We start from the raw sequence: 16336 nt of genomic DNA, 5'->3' as shown, positions 1-16336 counted from the left end.
TCTTGCTCTCTGTGCTAACACAATAGCCACCTTTTCTCCACCAGCTAGGCAATGCGGGAGAGGAGCCAGGCCTAGGAAAGACCTTGGGGTACAGCTAGCTACCACATGGTGGGATGCGTATGGTGGCAGCGTCCCCTTATTGGAAATGGGAGTCCTCCAAAGAGCTCCCGTGACCATATTCTCTTTACTTTGAAATAGGTTCTTCTTCCTGTCAAATGATGAGCTTCTGGAGATCTTGTCAGAGACAAAGGACCCACTCAGAGTGCAGCCACACTTGAAGAAGTGCTTTGAAGGAATTGCCAAGCTGGAGTTCACAGACAATCTGGAAATTAAGGGCATGATCAGCTCAGAAAAAGAAAACCGTCCCGTTCATCAAGTCAATCTACCCAGCAAAAGCCAAAGTAATTCCCTTGCATGTTTTCTCCACAGCAGAGCAAACTGGAGGGTGGGGTCCTTGGTTAAGCTTTGGACTCTACTTTTGTGGTGTGAAACATTTAGGTTCCATAACTTAATAGCTAAGTCATTTTGAAAAGTTACTCCACCTTTCTTGTCCTCAGTTACCCATTTCTAAAATGGGAAATTATTCTGGAGGCCATGGGACAAATAAAATTTGTGGAAAGATCTGCAACAAAGTTGACTCAGTAGCAAGAATCATAGTCCAGGTGACCTGGTAACACTTTCAGAGCCAGGTAAACGATGACCCAGTCAGACAAAACAGAATGAATGAAAAATCTCACATGACCTAACCTAATTTTTCATATGTACATCCTTTGAAGACAATCCCCTTCTCCTGCTTCAGCCCCAGCCCTTTCCAGAAAGAGAGAGAGAGAGAGAGAGAGAGAGAGAGAGAGAGAGAGAGGAGAGAGGAGAGCGATAGCGATAGATCAGAGGAGAGAAGAAGACCACGAGAGAAAGGGAGGAGAATCAGAAGCGAGCGGAGGGAAATGCGAGCAAAGGGATGAAAGGAGGCGGGAGAGGATGAGAGAATGTGAGAGAGGAGAAAGAGAGGGAGGAGAGGAGAGAGAAGGGAAGACAGAGAGGGACGGAGAGCGAGGAGCGGGAGAGGACAGAGCTAGAGAGGGAAAGAGAGATCGGGAGGGAGAAGAGGGAGAGCGAGAGTCTGCGAGAGAGAGAGAGGAGAGAAGGGGAGGAGAGAGGAGAGAGAGGAGAGGAGACGTGAGAGAGGGGGGAGGAGAGGGAGGGGATGCCAGCAGAGAGAGCCGACGAGAGATGCGGAGGAGAGAGAGGAGAGAGACTAGTGAGATGAGAGAGGAGAGAGAAGGGAGAGAGAGCGGAGAGAGAGAGGGGCTGGAGGAAGGAGTGGGAGCGAGAGAGAGAGGCGAGGAGAGAGAGAGAGAGGGGGAGAAGAGGAGGGAGGAAGTAGGGGGAGGGGGGATGCGGAGAGGGAGAAGGAGGGAAGAGAGGGAGGAGAGAGGGAGAGAGGAGAGGAGAAGAGAGAGTGGAGAGAGGAGGAGGAGAGGAGGGGAGAGCGAGGAGAGAGAGGAGATGGAGAGGAGGAGTGAGAGAGACGAGAGAGCTAGAGCGGAGAGAGGAAGCGGGGGACGGAGAGAGAGAGAGAGAGAGGAGGGGCGTGGAGAGCGAGAGAGGGCGAGGGGTAGAGAGCGAGGTAGAGAGAGAGAGAGGAGGAGAGAGAGCGGAGAGAGAGAGGAGAGAGAGGAGAGAGAGAGAAGAGAGGAGAGAGGGAGAGAGAGAGAGAGGAGGAGGAGAGGAGAGCGAGAGAGAGAGGGAGGAGGAGAGGGAGGGAGAGAAAGAGGTGAGGAGAGAAGCGAGAGGAGGGTGAGAGAGGAGAGAGAGAGAGAGAGAGAGAGAGAGAGAGAGAGAGAGAGAGAGATCTGGTCTGCTCCTACAGCTTCTGCCTAGTTTTGATTGACAGTTGCTGCCTCCCACCACTTGTACTTCCCCACAGGGCATGGTGGAAAAGTGGCTGCAGCAGGTGGAGCAGATGATGCTGGCTAGCATGCGGCATGTTATTGGAAATGGGATTGAAGCTTATGTCCAGGTAAACAGGAATTAATATATTATGTGCTAGGGTATTGCAACTATAAAGAAGCTTTGAGGAGTGCACTAGATGACTCTATTCAACTGGACCTTTTGCCTGCTGCTGAAACCTGCCTCTCTGAGCTTCTGAGTCCAATTACCTGTGAATCCTGGGACAGTGAACATTTTTCTGATGAAGTTTGCTGGTAGAAGCAGGTGATGAAAGAGAAGGGTTAGCTGGAGCCTTCTGATCATGGGGGCAAATGGAGTGGGGATTTATTTGTTTCATATCACCATTTGTGACTGATGGCTCAAGGTCCATTTAACTCCCCTTCCAGGAATGCATTCACTCAGGCCACCTGTGAGTGCCATTCTAGGCCCCCAAAGCGCTTAGGATGGGAACAAGGATGATACAAAGCCAAAGAGGAAAATAACCTGTTGTGACAAATCCTCAGCAGAGAGCATCCAGCCAGGCTCATGTTGGCAGTGTCTGAGTTTTGTTCTCTCTTTGAGTGTGTATCTTCCTTCCAAACCCTACCCCTATTGTAAGACTCCTTCTATCAAACAAACATACTCAGCTACTGCCTTTGCACAAAGTTTATCAGACCACCCGTGTTGCCCCTCATGGAATATTTCAAATTGTAACTAAATTCCATTTTCTATGATAAATTGTGAATCACAGAGCAAGAGCTTCCAATGTGAAGTTTATAATCAGGAGTCTGCAACTTTCTATAAAAGACCAAGTGGACTCTCGCACTCCTGTGGCCCACACTCTGGCTGCAGCATCAAACTCTACCCTGACAGCACAGCAGCAGTGTAGACAATACATAACGAGAAGCATGGTTGTGTTCTGAATTCTGCTCTGATAAAAGTATTTACACCTTCAGACAGACTTGATCTACATGGTCTCATAGAGCCCAGGCTGGCCTAAACCTCACTATGTAGCCAAGGATACCCTTGGGCTTCAGATCCTCCAACTCCGAAGAGCTGGGATTACAGTCTTGCGCCACCACACACAGTTTATGTGGTATTGGGTCTGCACCCTGATCTTAGTTTAGGAAACAACAGATAAGGGAGGAGGACTTGCCTAAGAAAATCATGACATGGTATGTGTGTGTGTGTGTGTGTGTGTGTGTGTGTGTGTGTGTGTGTGTGTGTGTGTATTTCAGTCTTGTATATATATTCAGTCTTGAAGGGATGAAATCATGCAGAGTTGGTATTGTTTTGTTTTATTTTTCTTTTACACAAATTTGGGGGACAAAGATATAAATCAGTAATCCCAAACCTGGCATGGTGACACACACCTTTAATCCCAGTATTCTTGAGGCAGAGCACGCAGATCTCTGTGATTTAGGGGCCAATCTGGTCTACACAGTAAGTTCTAGGACAGTGGAAGGGGATTTTGGACTTCCCAACAGGCGCGCGCACGCACGCGCATGTGTGTGTGTGTGTGTGTGTGTGTGTGTGTGTGTGTGTGTGATAGTTATAGAGAGTCAATGTGAACCACATGAGAAGAACTGATTCTAGAGTAAACCTCACTGCTCCTTCCCAGGTCCCTCGTAACATCTGGGTTTTGCAGTGGCCTGGCCAAGTAGTTATCTGTGTCTCCTCCATCTTTTGGACCAAGGAGGTATCTACAGCCGTAGTTGGTGACACTCTACTGGTAAGTAAGCATGCCTTAAAGCTTGGAGAGGAGAGACAATATGAACTAGGATAGAGTAGCCATTTGGGTCATTTAGAACAGGGACCACTGAAACTAGAATTCCCATGGAGACAGTGAAACGGGACATCTGGACTTGGGGATCTCCAAGGAGCGAGCCAAGGATCTCCCACAGTGTTAGTCCCATGGTTTATCCTATGTAGAAACTCTGACCTGCAGGATGATGCTGAGTCTCACCAGCCTTTGTTTCCAGGGGTTGCCTGACAGAATTCCCAACAATTGTTCTCCCTGGCATGGAAGGCCATTGTTTTCCTCTCTCTTTCTGTTCTCTGTAAAATGCGAGGGATTGTCACATCACATCATGGGGTGGTGGGAAGGTTAAACACCCTAGTGAATCATCCAAGGCTTAGATGTTGAGAACCCAATAGGGAAGAGGCCATGTTTGTTCAGTTCACAATTATAGTTCCAGAATTTAATGCAATGCCAAACACATAGTAGGTGCTCAATAAATATATGCTCAATGAATGAGTAATAATTCCATTTCTAACCATAGATAATTGCCCATGATTATCTTATCAGACCCCTGATATTTACCTATGAAATCTTGGCCATGGACCAAAAGATATCCTAATTTACTATGATTTGCATTGGTGTTAAAACATTAGTACCTACCCAAAGTTAAAGTGGGAATCAATGTGCCTAATGCCTAACACATGGGTTGGAAGCTTCATTCATGACTTCATTCCAAATTTTAGAAATAAGAAATGTCTGACTTTTGCAACTGCATTTCTATGCTCCAGTTTGTTTTTTATCCCACAGACATGAGACAGAAAAGTTTCTTATTACACACACACACACACACACACCCTAGATAGTCTTCTAGAAATCAGGTGAAGTCACAAGATAATCATCTACATACCCATTTATATATCATTCATACATCTACTGACTTCTCCATTCATTCACTCATCTGTCCACCCATTCATCCATCCATTTGCCTCTCCCTCTCTCCACCTATCCACCTATCCACCCGATTTGCCTATTAATCAGTGCCTCTATCCAGCTACTCATCCACATATCTACCCACACATTATTCATTTTTTCACCTATTCCTCAGTACCTCTACCCATCTGTCCATGTGTCCAGTAATTATTCATTTAATAAATACTGATTTGGCATTTGCTTTGTGATGAGACTACTACTAGGCAAAAGTAACTAGAGAAAAATAAGGTAATCATGCTGTCACTGGTTCCATGGATTTATGATCAGTCTAGTAAGGAGGCTAAAAAGACACTGGTTTAGAACTTCAATAAAGAAGAAAAAGAGGCTCAAGGTGTGGGAAGAAAGAGGGAATCTGAGAGAGGAACTAGTATTGGGGATGATTTCCCATAAAATCATTTTCTAAGAGACCTAAACTATGAGTGACAACAGGTCAAGTAGAAAATACAAGGAACATTGTTCCAGAAACAGAAATTAGAATGTGCAAAACTCTAAACATGAAAAGCACAGTAGACTGGGGCAGCTCAGTAGCAGAGCAATTACCCAGCATACACAAGGCCCTGATTCTATCCCTAGCCCCTGAAAGAGGCTGGAATGGCATGGTGCATTGCAGCAATTTTTGGAAGCATCGTCTTAATATTTGCAATATCACTTCACACAAAAGTAGTAGAAAGCCAAGTTCTGACAGGTCTATCTGAACAAGAAATCTGTGTACATCATCAGCTACAGTGGCAATATTGCATGAAAATTAATTGATCAGTTTGTTTTCTTTTCCAAATCCTTCCACTGCCTCAACTCAGGGTATAATCAATTAAAATCCTATCTTGCACTATGTACAAGCTCTAGATGAAAACTATGTAACTTACATTAAATCCATTAATGTAATGTTCAGTTTAACATGCAGGAACATAATTACTTGACATATTGTTAAAAGCCCTGATGATGAGTTGCTACAATACCATGGTCATTATCTAAGCCTGAGGATGCGTTGTCACTTATCTGTAAAGAAGGATAAATCCATAACTTGAATCCATAAGTAACCCAACTCACAAGCAAGCAAACAGCTGTGGGGTGGAGATGGGGAGGTTTGGAGCACTGTGTAGGCATCTCCATCACCAAGGGCTTTCCAGACTTCAGTTCATGGACAATGAAGGCATCGGAAACCTCTGTGTTTCTGCATGCTAGGCACATTATTGCTAACACTAGCATCACTATTTACTGGGTGCTTAATTCATTTCAGACATTGTGCCCATGCTTCTCAAACTCCATCTCAACTCTCTGGAGAGCTTTCCAGCTTAGTTGTAACTATACAGATTTCACACACCTGGGGGCCCTCCTAGCTCAAAAGCACAGTGCTAGAAAATTGAAATAATGGAATCTGAGCTCAGGTAGTCTCCGTTTTTAAATTTTTCTTTTTAATTTTTCTTTTTACTTTTTAATCTCTTCATTTTGAAATTACAGGCTTATATATAATGTCACAAAAATTATATGAAGAATACTCATATACCCTTTATCTAGATACTCTCAGATGTGAACACCAGATGCAACCAAAATATAGTGATTCAAATCAGGAAATCGACATTCATCTGTTACTGTCTGTAGGCCTTTTAGCCTTGCCTATTTAATCATTTCCTATTAAATGCCTGGTTTTTTTCCTAGGTCAGGACTCTGCCCAGGGTTACATGCTACATTTTGCTTTGTCCTTCGCCTCCTCTTCATTGTATTTTAAGTGAGGTAGTGTCTCCCATGTAGCCCAGGCTGGTCCCCTCCTGCCACAGTTTCCCAGCTGCTGTAATTTGTAGGTATCTCCTTTGATCTGAGATTATATAATTCATGTATAGTAAAACTCACGCACACTAACACATGGTTCTGTGTCTACACAAGTGCATGCAACCCACGTATGCCCAGTCATGTTCAAGATGAAGAACAGTTCTTCATTGCCCCAAATGCCTTTACTCCCCATAGTCAGCTTTTCTTTAACTCCAAGCATTTGCAATTGTGCATTTTTACCTGTAAAGTTTTGCCTTTCCCACAATGCTATAAAAATAATACAGGAAGATAGTGTGGCCTCTTCTAATTAGCACAAGACTCATCTTGAGGCTGTGTTGGGTGAGGAAAAGGATGGTTTGAGAGAGGACATTCAGGTCAGGCTTGGACCATTGGATGGTAAGTGATGCCAACCCTCAAGATGGCCATTGCTGGAGGAAAAGCCACTTTGACTGAATGTTTCTTCCTGTGCCCTGGCCAGGACTTCCTGAAAAAGAGCAATGACCAGATCGCAGAGATCGTTGAACTGGTGAGAGGGAAACTGAGCAGTGGGGCGAGGCTCACTCTTGGGGCCCTCACTGTCATCGACGTCCATGGTAAGGATGCAGGCTCTTGGCATTGTGCTGCCCAGGAGTGGCAGCTGGCTGGGTATGACTCTCGATTCTCCTGAATAAAATGACTTGCGGCGCCCCCAATCTATCTGAGGGCAAGGAGAGTTCTGGGGAGAACCGACTGCCAAAGCCACTCCCATCACAGCAACTCTGTAAGGAGGACTCTCATCTCTGAGAGGCACCAGCTTGGTGAATGTTTTCCTGGGGTTAAGGGCAGCTGCTGACACTATTTACCAGGTTCTCAGCTTGATCTAATTGTTTACATTTTCACAAACATTTCCTGGGTTAAGAATCAGTTGTTGGGAGATACTGTATTTGGAAGTGGCAAAGGTTCCTCTGTCTGCTTTGAAACCCAATGGACTAGAAATTGGCAGTGGTGCAGGGAGAGGTAGTGAGAGACAATACCTTTCTGCTCTCCTTTAAACAAAAAGAAAGCAGAAGAGGAAGATGGGGAGGAAGTGGGGTCATTATGTAAACCTAACCGCCTCCACACCCTTACTCTATCATCACCAAGGAAACTAGGGTTGGTCCAGGCTGGTTGCCTAGGAACAAGGTCTTTGTTGCTCATATACCAGCTAACTAATGTGTCATAGCATCTATTCCCTTGGGACTAGTGCTCATTTCAGTCTAATTTCAGGCAGAGATATGCCCATAAAACCTGGGAGAGATGAGAGAGAATCTATTTCTCATATGGCCACATACCACCTGGTAAAGGTGACAAATGCAGGCATGATTATGGCCCAAGGATCTCCTTGAGTGTCTAGGCTTACAAACATAAGCATGCATGCATATACATACATGTATTAGCACATCTACTTCATAGTGAAAACAACTCAGAGTTGATCTCTCATGCTGATCTGTGAAGTTCACTACACCAGCTCAGAGATCTCAGCAACTCTCATCCCATCAGCACCTAAAAGCCAGTTGTTGATTTCCATAAGCCATATCCACTCTTCAACTTCAGAGCTCATTACTGTAAGTAAGTTAGTCTTGAAATCCTGTAAGAGGATGAAGGGAGCCTAGAAATGTATTACCCGGCTGGTTCCTGAGGCTGGAAGGAAAGATACCTGTAACCACAAATTCAGGAGATACTTTCCCATCCTCAAGATGATGCCATTGTCCGAGGGTATCCTAGAAACCTATAATAGGCCCAAAAGGTCAGACTGGGGATGTGTGAGCACTCAGGGTGACTACATTGCAAAGCCTCTGGATCAGTCCTACCCCCAACCCCATGAATTTCAAAATAGTATCATGAAGAAATATTTATATACTGTTTCAATATGTTGGACAGTTGTCGGAGGTACTGGCCCTCTCTCACTTTTTGCCTGTACACGCATTTACATTTAGCCCTCATAACCACTCCAGGCAGTATAGCATGCTACCTCTATCATACAGAATGTTCAACCAAGACACAGAGAAGATGAGTAACTTTTCCAGTCGCCAAGATAGTTTATGGTGGACCCATAATTTGAACACAGGTGTATCAGTTGTTTTCCTCGCTGCTACAACAAAATACCTGGCCAGAGCAACTGAAGAGAGGATGTGTTTCCTGTGTCTCACAGTTTGAGGGTGTGGGGCATCTGGGCAATACTACATCCACGTCCAAGAAGCCGAGAACAGCAAACGCTGGCGCTTGGCTAGAATTCTCCTTTTTTAATGTAGTTCGGGACAGAACCCATGCCAGGGAACGGTACCATTTGTGTTTAGAGTGGGTCTTCCCATGTCTTTTTATCCTTTTAGGCATGCAGAGTAGCTTAGTGGTTCTAAGTCAGGCTAACAGTCCTTATTAACCACTGCACCAAGCCATCTCACTTCAGAGTGTGCAAATGCAATTCCCCCACTCAACCACCTGACACCGTCTTTCTTGCCCCTTGGAAAAAGTAAAGTCCGGTTTGTGAAAGCTAGTGCTACCTGCAGGCTGGAAGTAGGCTGGGAAGATGTTAGAATCTGAAGTAGTGTGGAGACAGGGAATTCTGATGACTCCATGTGTGTGTGTGTCTCTGCATGGTGACCCATTAGCCCGTGATGTGGTGGCCAAGCTGGCACAGGATCACGTCACCAGTCTAAATGATTTCCAGTGGATCTCGCAGCTGCGATACTACTGGGAGGAAAAGAACGTTCATGTGCAGATGATCACCACAGAAGCCTTATATGGCTATGAGTACCTGGGAAACTCCCCCCGCCTGGTGATCACCCCACTCACAGACCGCTGCTACAGGTAAGCACGGGAGCCCCAAGCAAAAAGCATGAGAAGAGAATTTAGAAAGGAAAGGCAGTGGTACAGGATGGTTGTGGTGTCCTGAGTACCTTACCCTTTGTTTCAAAGTCACACTTCAAAAGTTTGCCTTTAGTTGCTAGCAACAACCACCAATGGGTATGGAATTGGCTGGGAATAGGAACCCAGTGGGAATTGGAACCAGTTAGCAGAACATTGGTGTGAGAGTGAGATAGTCACATGCTCCTTAAGTAGAAAGCTCAGCAATAGTAAAACTCATGGTGGTACCTGGAGAGCCCACAGCCATGGGATAGACCACAAAGGTCAAGACACAGACAAGCAGGGCTGGGGATGTGGCTCTAAGGGAGGACAATTGACTAGCAAGCAGGCAAGGCCCTGGGTTCTATTCCCAGCACTGCAAAAAAGTAAAACCAAGACTCAGGTAGGGCATCTCCAGGCTCTTCATCTAGCCAGTGGGGATAAATGGTTTCTCGTCACTTAGTGTAGTGCTTGGCCACTTTCCTTACAATTCCTAATATTAGGTCCCTGTGGGTTTTTTTTTTAAGCTTTCTAATGTTGTTATGCTTGGATTTTCTTTGCTTTTGTATTTTTCCCTTATAGTACAAATTTTAGACTATAAATATACTTCAAAGCATTGTTTTTAAGATTCTTTAAATTTTTCTATCATGTGTTTTTATTAGCAAATATTAGTTATAGAATATGTTTTGTTACATTTTCATACAAGAATATACTGTATTTATGAGCACCTTGTCTTGTCTCTCCACCAACCTCATCTAATCCCTCTCCTCTTCCCAAGTAGCTCCTTTTCTACTTTAATGTCATTTTCCCAAAATCTAAATCCCACACATGAGAGAAAGCATGTGTTTTTTTTTTCTGAGTCTGATTTATTTTGCTTAACATGATGATCTCCTACTCCATTCATCTTCCTACAAATGACAAAACTTCACTCTTACTTACGGCTGAATAAAATTCTATTTGTTATATACACCACATTTTCTTTATCTGTTCATCAATTGATGAACACCACAATCATCAGGGCTGATTTCTAACTTTGTTCTGTAAGTAGTATCACAGTAAACATGGCTGTGCTAGTATCTCTGAGGGACCTTGGTGTTAATTCCTTCAGATGTATACTCAGCAGAACTGTATCTGTAGTACTATTTTCAGTTTTTTTGTTTTGTTTTGAGAAAAGACTATACTGATTTCCAGAGTGGCTGCAGTGATTTAACACTTCCTACCCATAGTATAGAAATGTTAAATCTCCCATGCTCCCACAGCCATCTTTGACAGCATTCAGTGTTTGGTTTCTTGATGGTAGGCATTCTGAGTTGAGTGACTCCAGAGTAATGTTTGCTTAGAGTTCCTTCTTAAAAATTAAACTTTATTATACAACCTAAGTAGCTTACACAAGAGGGGAAAAAAAGTTAAAGGGAAAAAAGAGTGAACCTTTCGGTATCCGGTCCACAGGACGGGTCCCTAGGTGTCTCTGGCCTGTGCACTGGTTCGGCCTGTTCGCTGATCCTCTTCCTGATCCATATGTGCTCAAACCCAGTCTGAACCTGTTGCCCCTCTCATCCTCTCTGCCTGCCTGTCTCTCACATGCAAGGGCCGGTCTCCTCCTCCCATCAAGGGTTGATTAGAAACACAATAGTCCAAGTGGAAACCCCTAGTCCATTTCCTGAATTCCAGGCCCAGGATGGCTCCACCCAGTCTATCTTAAAGTTAATCTCAGAGAATATCCGTGGTGTGTCCAAGGGCAAAGCCCTCCAAAACAAAGCTTACACAGGTGCTTTTACCTGTGACAAAGCTTACAATCCTTCCCCCAGTTCCTGGATGACCAAAGGCACTGACTTGGCCCCCCACAACCCATGTCCTCCACCTCCTAAGACACTTGTACCGCTTTTGAAAAGTCTCTATTCAATTCACTCATCCATTTATTATCTATCCCTTGTTTCTGATTTTGTGTATGGGGGGGGGGGTTGTTTTGTTTTGTGTGTTTTGTTGAGATAGGGTTTCTCTGTGTAGCTTTGGTTGTCCTGGAACTCACTTTGTTGACAAGGAAGGCCTCTTACTCAGAGATCCACCTGCCTCTGTCTCCCAGGTGCTTGGATTAAAGGTGTATGTCTCCATGCATGGATCTGTGTTTTGTAATTTTAATTCATCATGTTTGTTCTGTTCATTATTCAGCAATTTCCTTTTGGAGATATATGCTGTGCATACCCTTTTGAACTTCCGCATATTATAAATGGCACACATAATAGAGTGGTTATGACCGTAGAAGAGCAAATGTCTTTCATGACATAACCATTCATACTTCTCCTGTGCTGGGAGCAGCTATAATCTACTCATTCATCAAAAATCCTGACTATCATATGCCGTTATTAGGTCAGCCAGGAAAAAACAGTCATGTCTTGAATGTCCCTTCGCACCATGACATCAGCCGACCCTAAATCTAATTAGGGCTGTGAAAACAAGTTCAGAAAATAAGAAGGTACTGTGTTAGTGAAGGTACAGAGACTTATACCAAGGACTTTGGGGGCATTTCTCACATCATTAATGTCTAACATCTGCCTTGCACCTGCCATGCTCTGTGTTCCTTCCACTAAGGCTATGAACGGAATTAAAATATGATTCCTAGGTTCAGCCCATAATCCAATGAGACACCTGCATTTGTCGTCTCCTTCCCATCAGTGTTGGTGAGCTTTGGAATGTAGGATTGGGATATTTTAAATTTCTATTTGGTTCATTTCGATCCACCTAAGTATCCCATTATTCATTCAGTCCTTCTTTCAGGCAACTGTGTGTAGGTGTCCCCTGCTATGCCCCAAACACTGTGCTAGGTTGTGAGATGCTGCTACTGAACAAAACAAATTTTTATGATAATGATGTATTGATCATATAATTGAGAGAGACCCCTAACTGTTTGCAGAATTCAAAATAAACAAAAGCTAGTTTCTTGTATCTTAGTATTTGCACACTGGGTTGCTGGTTTTTTTATTTATTTATTTTCTTTCTTTCTTTCTTTCTTTCAGGACTCTAATGGGAGCTTTGAAGCTAAACCTTGGAGGTGCTCCAGAGGGTCCAGCTGGGACAGGCAAGACAGAAACCACCAAAGATCTGGCTAAAGCTTTGGCCAAGCAGGTATGGAAGTGCCATATATCTCTACCTCTCTTCCTACTTCTCTATGGATCCCAGGAACAAGAAGTTTAAGGCGATTCAGTCTCACAGGCAAAGTGAGACCCCAATTCATTTGGTAAAATGAGAGAAGAGCCTAGCTCCTGGCTGATGGTTCTGGGTACTCAGCTATGAGGAAACTTATCCTGAATCCTCCCTCTTTCCAGTGTGTGGTCTTCAATTGTTCTGATGGTTTGGATTACAAAGCCATGGGGAAGTTCTTCAAGGGGCTGGCCCAAGCTGGAGCATGGGCCTGTTTCGACGAATTCAACAGGATAGAGGTAGCTCTCCATTTAGGGGATATGACAGGGGGGTTGGACATGGAGGGGTCTTTTTTTTTTTTTTAGCTTTCAACTCTTAGGAATAGAGTCTGTGTCTTCTCTATAGCCCTTACATTGAGTAGGTACTTAATATGTGAAACATAAACAACCACAAGGAGACAGCATGTTACTTTATTTAGTTTTACAATACAGGGTTTCTCTGTGTAGCCCTGGCTGTCCTGGACTCACTTTGTACACTAGGCTGGTCTTGAACTCAGAACTTGCCTCTGCCTCCCAAGTGCTGAGATGAAAGAAATGTGCCACCACACTCAGCTAGCATGTATATTTAAACACACTCAACCTCCCTATCATATTCATCCAGTCACTGACTCCTTTAGAAGTGAGTTGGGGCTAGTGAATGTCAGTAACTAAGTTCATGAGGCAAAGATGAGTAAGAAATGATCTTAAGAAGGGATCTTGCTTCTTAGATGGTTTCAACTCAGTAAAAGGAATAAAAATTAAATGAAACCAAAAATATGGCGGAAGTCTACAGTAGTGATGGTAATTTTAAAAAAAAGGCATATCACAAAAGAGTGAGTAGTTTATTCTATTTATATAAAGAGTGGAAAGTCAGAAATGTAAGTATGAGATTGAACCAGGGGACACTATACACCCCTTAGATACCAAGTGCCATGCAAAGATAAGTATCATGGAAACTTCTTACTCCCACACACCATACTACATACACTCATAAACACACACAAATATATATAGTTTTTCTTTTCTTTGTCAAAGCCCCCAATCATGCTCCTTATTTGGAGCAGAAAGTTCTAGTTCTCAGGTGGCCAAGGGTTGCCCTTGCTGAGTGTGGGGCACACTGTCAGAACACACCTCAGCTGGGTACTCTGTCCACAGGTGGAAGTACTGTCAGTGGTAGCCCAGCAGATCCTCAGCATTCAACAAGCAATTATCCGGAAGCTGAAGGTATTCATGTTTGAAGGCACTGAGCTCTTGCTGAACCCAACCTGTGCCGTCTTCATCACTATGAACCCTGGGTATGCTGGCAGAGCCGAGCTGCCAGATAACCTCAAGGTAAATGCTGGCATTGGTTTTCATAGCATAGATGTACTTAGAGTGTAGAGGCCTCTAGAAGTTGCCCCCAAAGACCTCATAGACAGCCCAATAGTAGAAATAGGTAGCATTTCTCAGCTATGAGAAGGATAAAAGAATAGTGGAATGACATGCTAAGATAACACGTGGTCCCAGAACACATCCCCAACTAGGTCTCACAGTGAGGAGGAATAAATGGATAAAAACAAATGGAAAGTGAACAGCAATGAAGCTGTAGTAAGGATCAGTGTTTCAATTATCTATAGAGGTCAGACAGGCAATGTAAAGAGAAGTAGACTAGGCATGGTAGAGACTGGTGAATGCTAAGGCAACAGCCACCTCTTAACTTCAACCTACTATTGGCAAGAATGTTTTCGTTTGGGTTTTTTTGTTTGTTTGTTTTTTCCAGGGGAGGATAGAAATTTAGCACTGTTAAATCAAGTTATTTAATTTTACACCTTGGCTTATGGCAAAAAGACAATTACAAAAACAACAACAACAACAACAAAAAACCCAATAATTATCTACTTATAGGAGAACACCAAACAATGCAAAGAGTTCTAGAAAACCTAGAATGACCCATGCCCATGAGTTCTAGAAAACCTAGAATGACCCATGCCCACCAACCTCCTTTATTACTAGGCTGGTAAAGCCTACATCATTTCCTTTCTAAAGCATGCTGTTCTGGCCCACTAGAGCAAAAGCAAGAGTATATGTACCCAGCATCTATTGCTGATCTGACCAGAGCTACAGCTACTGTAACAGTCACAAGCTCTGTTGCTAGTGCTTCAGAAAGGGAAGAGTGAGAGACAAATAAGCTCTCTTCAAGGGAAGATGGTTCTAGATGGCGTTGGGATGCTACTTTCATGGAGGCACAAATCATGGATATGAAATGGTTAGGCCTTCTATGGAAAGAATGTCTACCACTCAGTTGCTTGAAAAGAATGACCAGAGAGAGAGAGACTTTTAGGCCTACTTCTTTATGGATTGCTCCACCCCTTTAGATGGAAGTGATAAGAGAGAAATAGCTACACCCTCATCATCAACTTTAGTACATGTTGCTCTACCTGCTACAAATGCATTATGATTAGTATTCAGGAATTCTTATTCAGAAGGCCCACTTTTCTCTCAGAGTAGAAATCAGGCAAGATCATCTATCGAGCACCTGTAAGTGAATGTCATGGTTTGCTTTCTGTTGCTGTGATAAAACATTGATTAAGCAACTTGGGAGAGGAAAGGGCTTTACTTGGCTTATACCTCCAAGTCATGGTCCATCTTTGAGGAAAGTAAGAGCAGGAACTCAAACAAGAACCTAGGGGCAAGAACTAGAACACAAACAATTGGGGGAAGACTACTCACTGGCTTCTCTGGCTTACTCAACTGCCATTCTTATGCAGCTCAGGCTAAGGATAGCACTCTCACAGTGAGCTGGGCTCTTTGAAATCAATCAGAAATCAAAAATATGTCCTCAAAGGTATGCCCATAAGGCCAATCTGATAGAGGCAATTATTAAATTGAAATCTCCTCTACCAAGATCTGTCTAGGTTAGTTGACATAGGCTAGTGAGTATCAAAGTAGAATTTGAACCTCCATTTATTTCTATTTTTTTACACCCAGTTGTTGTAACCACTCCTTGCACTGCCCCTAGCCAATACCCATATTAGACCTGTACAAGAAACTTTCATGAGACAGACATTATAGGAAGCAATGATGTGAGGAAGTCTGGGCTAGTCCTAGTTATCCTGTTTACTAACTGGATAACTGGTTATCCATCTTACTAAGAGGCAAGTCACTTTTTCTCTAAGTTTTTAGCTAACAATAGAGCAGCTGATGCATATTGATTTCTAACTATGGCCACATTTGTTTCTGAAGACTTCACTGATACTGTGTAATTTCTTCTCAGGATATTTCTACAAAAAGATAAAGCTATTAGTTCATTTTTTAAAAGAAAAGACTAAAACTTGTCCAAACTAGTCTGTATCACAGCAGTAATCAAATCAGATCTTACCTAATTTCAGAATTCTCATATTGTTTATTGGTCTTGCATTCTTAAATGGCATCTGATATCCTATTGAATGCTGGGAAGATGAGCGAGGCTATAAAATGTACTCATTTGACAAAGAGTGAAGCATAGTTGTAAAACCAGCATCTAGAACTGTCCATACAGCACTGCGAGACCCGATGCAAAATAGCATGTAACTTTGTCAGTCAGTATAGAGGTTATCTGTCTGCATTAACTTGCCTTCTGGCTCTTATCACATGATTTCTCTTTGTATCTGTAGATGTGTCTCCTCTAAGGATTTATCTTGTATACTCTAGTTCTAATTGGTTATTTCTTTTCTAGGCCTTATTCCGAACAGTGGCCATGATGGTGCCAGACTATGCTCTCATTGGTGAAATCTCTCTCTATTCTATGGGCTTTCTGGACTCCAGGAGGTATGTTACACTTGTATTCCAGTGGGTTCTCAATGCTCTTAAAGAGCAGGTTTTTTGTGTGTGGTAGATTTGAGGTAGATCATTG

The 16336-nt window shown here is 43.3% G+C and overlaps 1 protein-coding gene across 1 annotated transcript in view; it reads left to right on the top strand.

Moving 5' to 3' along the window:
- Window positions 1-16336, top strand: part of Dnah3 (dynein axonemal heavy chain 3) — a 170208-nt gene that overhangs the window by 55455 nt on the left and 98417 nt on the right. Inside the window, 10 exon segments of the mRNA XM_051145144.1 lie at window positions 199-358; window positions 360-401; window positions 1928-2020; window positions 3551-3661; window positions 6906-7020; window positions 9055-9253; window positions 12304-12412; window positions 12613-12726; window positions 13621-13797; window positions 16160-16251. Coding sequence (XP_051001101.1) covers window positions 199-358; window positions 360-401; window positions 1928-2020; window positions 3551-3661; window positions 6906-7020; window positions 9055-9253; window positions 12304-12412; window positions 12613-12726; window positions 13621-13797; window positions 16160-16251 — 1212 coding nt within the window.

The sequence above is a fragment of the Acomys russatus genome, chromosome 5, assembly GCF_903995435.1.
Source record: "Acomys russatus chromosome 5, mAcoRus1.1, whole genome shotgun sequence".
Taxonomy (NCBI): domain Eukaryota; kingdom Metazoa; phylum Chordata; class Mammalia; order Rodentia; family Muridae; genus Acomys; species Acomys russatus.
This window is presented reverse-complemented; position numbering and strand designations above follow the sequence as displayed.